We start from the raw sequence: 5,080 nt of genomic DNA, 5'->3' as shown, positions 1-5,080 counted from the left end.
GAGAAGGGGAGATGGTGAGGAGAGAAATGAGAGGGAAAGGGGGTGGTGTGAAGGGGCTATGTGAAGGACAGTGATGGCGAAATTGAGGGGGGGGGAAGTTGTACCATTGTAAAGCTGTGGGTTTTCTGGGGAGTTCGATGGGGAGAGGGTACAGTCCTGGGGTGTGTATCAGACTGCTGCAGGATTCGAGGCTGGGCAACTTCCCATTCTCTGACATTCCGATGGGCTCCTGGTCGGCGCTGGGAACAGCACTGGACTAATCCCTTAAAGCCGGGAGCTGTTGGCCTTCTGTAGAAACCTCCAGCTTTCATATCCTTGCTGGAGGGAATGGTAACCCTAACCCCACACTCACTCTGACATTGTTGTGGGTTTGGAGTCACGTGTGAGCCAGAGCAGGTAAAAACAACAGGTTTTGCTTTCCGATAGGGGCATCAGTGAACAAACGAGATTTTTACAATAATTGCCGAACGCTTTCACAGTCTAATTAGAGTCTTAGTTCCAGATTGTGATTGATTTCAAATTCCACCATTTGCCGGGGATTTGAACCCCATGCTCCTCCCCTTCCCCCGCTGCCCCCACCCCACTGTCAATGCCAACTCTCCGGAAAGCCTCCTGCCAACCTCTCTGGGCATCAAGGGGCGACCGTGAAATGCCAACCCACCAGCCCAGGGTCATCACACCGGGAGGACACATCTTCATCGCTGGCTGGGCCCAATATTTGTTGCCCCGTCCCTAGTTACCCCCTTGAGAAGGTGGGGGTGAGCTGCAGTCCGTGTGCTGTGGGTAGACCTGAGGGAGGGAATCCCGGGATTTTGACCCAGTGACCCTGAAGGAATGCCGATATATTTCCAAGTCAGGATGGTGAGTGGCTCAGAGGGGAGCCTGTAGGGGGTGGTGTTCCCATGGATCTGCTGCCTTTGTCCGTCTGGATGGTGGAGATCTTGGATATAAAATGGTTGGCCTACTATGTTTAATCACCCCCACCCCCTCACTCTCTCCTTCATCTGGTTTCTCCTATCCTGCTTTCGACAGTATTGAGGGCCCCCTCCTTCTCAGCTCCCTTGAGTTCTGAAGCAAAGCCTCGAAATTATAATTTCCTTCCTCTCACCACGTTGACCCTGAGGTTTGCCCTTCCTCAGCGTCAGGAGAGAAACTTACTCACATTCTGGCTCATCGGACAATTTGATGTTTTTGATGTGGCCTTTGCTTTGTTTACCCCACACCAGACCTGACCTGGAAATGCTTGACACTGTCACCTTAACCTCTGACCTTACAGGTTCAGGGAGCTCTTGCTGTCCCTCCAGAATCAACATCCCTTTTACGCCTCACTCAGTGGAAATGCAATTCCTGACAGAAACAAAGTAAATAGGATTGGGAGGAGGCCAATCGGCCCTTCGAGCCTGCTCCCCCATTCAAGAGGATCATGGTTGATCATCCTGTTCCCACTTCCTCCCCCATACTCTTTCATTCCTTTGAAACACAATCTAACTCCTTCTTGAATACTTTCACCGCTCTAACCTCAACCACTTTCTGTGACAGAGAATTCCGCTCTCTGGATGAAGACAACTCCTCTCATCTCAGTCCGAAATGGCCTACTTCTCACATTGTGGGAAAAAAAGGACCCTACAGAACTTCAAAAGGACGACAGACGCTGGAAATTCGAAACAAAAACAGAAGTTGCCGGCAAAACCCGGCAGGTCTGGCAGCGTCCGTGCAGAGAGAGAAAGCAAAGTGAACTTTTCAGGTCCATCGAGGCTTTCAGTTCTCAAAGTGTGTGGCGTCTGGTTCTGGACTCCTTCCTGGTCTGCGGAAACCATCCAGGGGAATGCAGCCTCGACATAAAATCACACCACATTCCTGTCGTTCCAAACCAGGAATCTTAAAGACAACAGTCTCTCATCAATCCAACAGGGAATTCAGGAGAAACTGTATTCCACACAGAGACATTTTTAATGCAGAGCTCGCTGAATTGGACAGATTCGGTTAAGGGAAACGAGACATGCTGATGGAAGACTCTGGCCTGTTCCTGTGTTATGTGTTATTCCGGTTAATACACATAGGTCAATTGGTTCACACAAATACTACAGCACCTGAAAAGCCCTGAACGAAGCTGTTCACCCAGATTGAGGTGACTGTATCTCAAGTGGCTTTGTCCAAAAAGCCATTCAACAAATGTGACTATTCAGCTCGCTGGGCATTGCGGCCCAGTCCAAGTGCAGAGGCAGCGGGGGAGGGTAGGAAGACATTGGGAACTCTGCACCCGCCTCCACCATCCCCCCTGCCCACCCCACCCCACCTCCCCGCACGGGTGAGTAGGCTAAAATTACAGTGGGACTCGGGGCTTATTGGAACGTAGGCGTCTTATCGTATGCCATAATGGTTAAAAAGATGCCAACTAAGGTAGCCTCCTGGAGACACCGACCTTTTTTCTTTCAGTTTTCTCTTTCCCCACGAGGGATCGCAGGAATAGACCGAGAGGAAGCGCCGTGGCGACGGGGAGTTACCTTGTTCACTGCAGTTGTCCCCGCTGTGCGATGCAAGGCCCCCACTGGAGGGCCCGGGTGTGCCCGAATGGGTGGACCCCGTGTCATCATGGTCTCGGGTCCAGTGGTTCTGCGGAGACAAAGAGAGAAACCGTTCACTCAAATGACAGGCAGCGCGTGGCCATTTTACAACGACAAAGACACGGGGCGGCCATTTTGGTGAGAAGCAACAGCCAAGGCTTGAGGGAGGGGTTAGGCCTCGAATCCTTTCCGAAACTGGGCCTGTGAGAGAAAATAATTAAGGAAACGCATAAACAGCCAGATTACTTTCATGAAAATCCCAATTCGGAAAGGAAAACGTAGATATTTCTCTGCAAGTTGATTTTATGCTAATGATGAACAGCAATAATTAGTGGATTCAGAGCTGCCCAAAGCCACCCCATCACTGAAAGGGACTTAATAATTGTTGGATCTTTTTTCTCTTTGTGGTTAATCCTATTACACGTTAATATGTTTCATACACAAATTCATATCATACAGAAGGCCTGAGGGTTGTAATGAGTGTTCAGTTTATTCAGTCTCATTAGGAATTAGATACAGCGCTTGGATTTCACTTACAGTCATGACAGATTGATCTTTTCCATGTCAATTCTGCACTTAGGCGCTTTCAATTCGCTAAGTGGATGGAATCACAGATCCAAGTTGTGACCCTCTCGTTAACCCGGACGTAATACCTCCGAGCTCGGTTAACCCAAGGCCTTCTGACAGCTCAACACAAGGCCCCAAAAGAAACAAGGCCATAACGGGGCCTAAATTCTGTGCTGTGCTCTCAGTATGAGCCGGGCCTCTTGGGTAGGCTTCATAGGGAATGAGAGCAGCAGTAGACCGCACAGTTCCTCATGTAAATCCACGGGGAAATGGGCATTCTCTGAAGTGGTATCCATTTCCCGCTGCCAGGAGGTGATAGTTTGCACATCAGTTCTTTAAATTCTTTCCTGAGGAAGTGGGACAACGACAAGGCCGCTCAGCCCTAACCTTCCTTGAAATGCGGGAAAAATAAACAGTGAAACTTGCAAATGGCACCTTATCCTGTCTCCCTCAGAATAGGGCTCCAATTGTTTCCAAGCGTCACTTTTTTTTGACTTTTTTTTTCCCTCTTGGTGTCTTGCCAGTGTTTCAGATAAGAGCCAATTGCTGTTGGTCTGGAGTCACGTGTAGGCCAGACTGTGTAAGGACAGCAGATGTCTTTTCACCGACATCCTCCTTACCACTGTGCTATCTGTCTCCTCACCTTTAACCTCTGGCACGCCCTCCCTAACCCACTCTACATCTATCTTGTTCTAAAAACATTGGTCATCAATCCTAATAGTTTATCTACGTGACTTAATTTTTCTTTTGTTTTATTCATTCATGGGGTAATCCTGGGGTGGCACGGTGGCTCAGTGGTTAGCACTGCTGCCTCACAGCGCCAGGGACCCAGATTCGATTCCAACCTCGGGCAACTGTCTGTGTGGAGTTTGCACATCCTCCCCGTGTCTGCGTGGGTTTCCTCCGGGTGCTCCGGTTTCCTCCCACAGTCCAAAGATGTCCAGGTTAGGTGAATTGCCCATGGGGACTTGCCCGTAGTGTTCAGGGATGTGTAGGATAGGTACATTAGTCAGGGGGAAATGTAGACTAATGGGGAACAGGTTTGGGTGGGATACGCTTTGAAAGGTCGGTGTGGACTGGTTGGGCCAAAGGGCCTGTTTCCACACTGTAGGGATACTATACTATATTGGTGTTGTGCGTAAGACCAGACTTGAAGTGTTATCTTTGTGTTTTCTCTCTCCCTTTCGCTCTCTCTCTCTCCACAGTTGCTGCAAGATCTGGGGAGTTTCTCCAGCGCTTTCTGTATTCTCTTGAATCAGGGTAAGCCCAGGAAGGGTTCGTATTTCTCGGTCATTTGAGCCACGTCCGATCCCAAAAGCGCACCTGCGTCGGGCACCCACTGGGTCCAGGTGAAGGTTGTTCTTGGCTGTGATGCCCCCCAAAGTGGAATAGCCAGCGGCCACCCAACTGCTCCAGCCTCGGTGACCGTCTGCTCATTGAGTCTCGTCCCAGGAGGAACCACGGAATCCAACCAGGATCCAAAGGTGAAGCGGGAATTGACTGGTTGACAAAGGCCAGGCAAGAGTAGGGTCAGTGCAAAGATTGACCCACCAGATGTGGGTTTTTTTCCCCCTCACACTTGAGGGAGACACAGATATAATGGCAACTTGGAGTGGGTGAGCTGACCAGTGGGCGGAGGAGGAGGAGGCAGAGTCTGTGCTAACCCAAAACCTCCCCTCGGTTTTGAAATAAAGTGCAGGACCTTGCCTTCACAATATTCAACCGTGGGTTTAAGTGAGCTTAGCAGGGTGACGTCACCCTGAAAAGCATCTTGGGAGCCAAGAAAACATCACTGCGGCAAACTAGAACTCTGATCGCTGGTGCCTGCGTCCAAAGCAAATAGAGTTCCCAGCGAGCTGAAGGGCAGGATGGAACTGTGACTGAGTGTGACAAAAATGGAGTACTTTTGCCTGGGGGTGGGGGAGGGGGAAATCGCTGAGGGGGTGGGG

The 5,080-nt window shown here is 50.2% G+C and overlaps 1 protein-coding gene across 1 annotated transcript in view; it reads right to left on the bottom strand.

Moving 5' to 3' along the window:
• LOC122542707 (homeobox protein Meis2-like) overlaps positions 1–5,080 on the bottom strand; it is a 67,952-nt gene that overhangs the window by 39,611 nt on the left and 23,261 nt on the right. Inside the window, exon 2 of the mRNA XM_043680686.1 lies at positions 2,423–2,765. Coding sequence (XP_043536621.1) covers positions 2,423–2,765 — 343 coding nt within the window. The remainder of the gene's footprint in view (positions 1–2,422; positions 2,766–5,080) is intronic.

The sequence above is a fragment of the Chiloscyllium plagiosum genome, chromosome 41, assembly GCF_004010195.1.
Source record: "Chiloscyllium plagiosum isolate BGI_BamShark_2017 chromosome 41, ASM401019v2, whole genome shotgun sequence".
In the NCBI taxonomy this organism is placed as follows: Eukaryota; Metazoa; Chordata; class Chondrichthyes; order Orectolobiformes; family Hemiscylliidae; genus Chiloscyllium; species Chiloscyllium plagiosum.
This window is presented reverse-complemented; position numbering and strand designations above follow the sequence as displayed.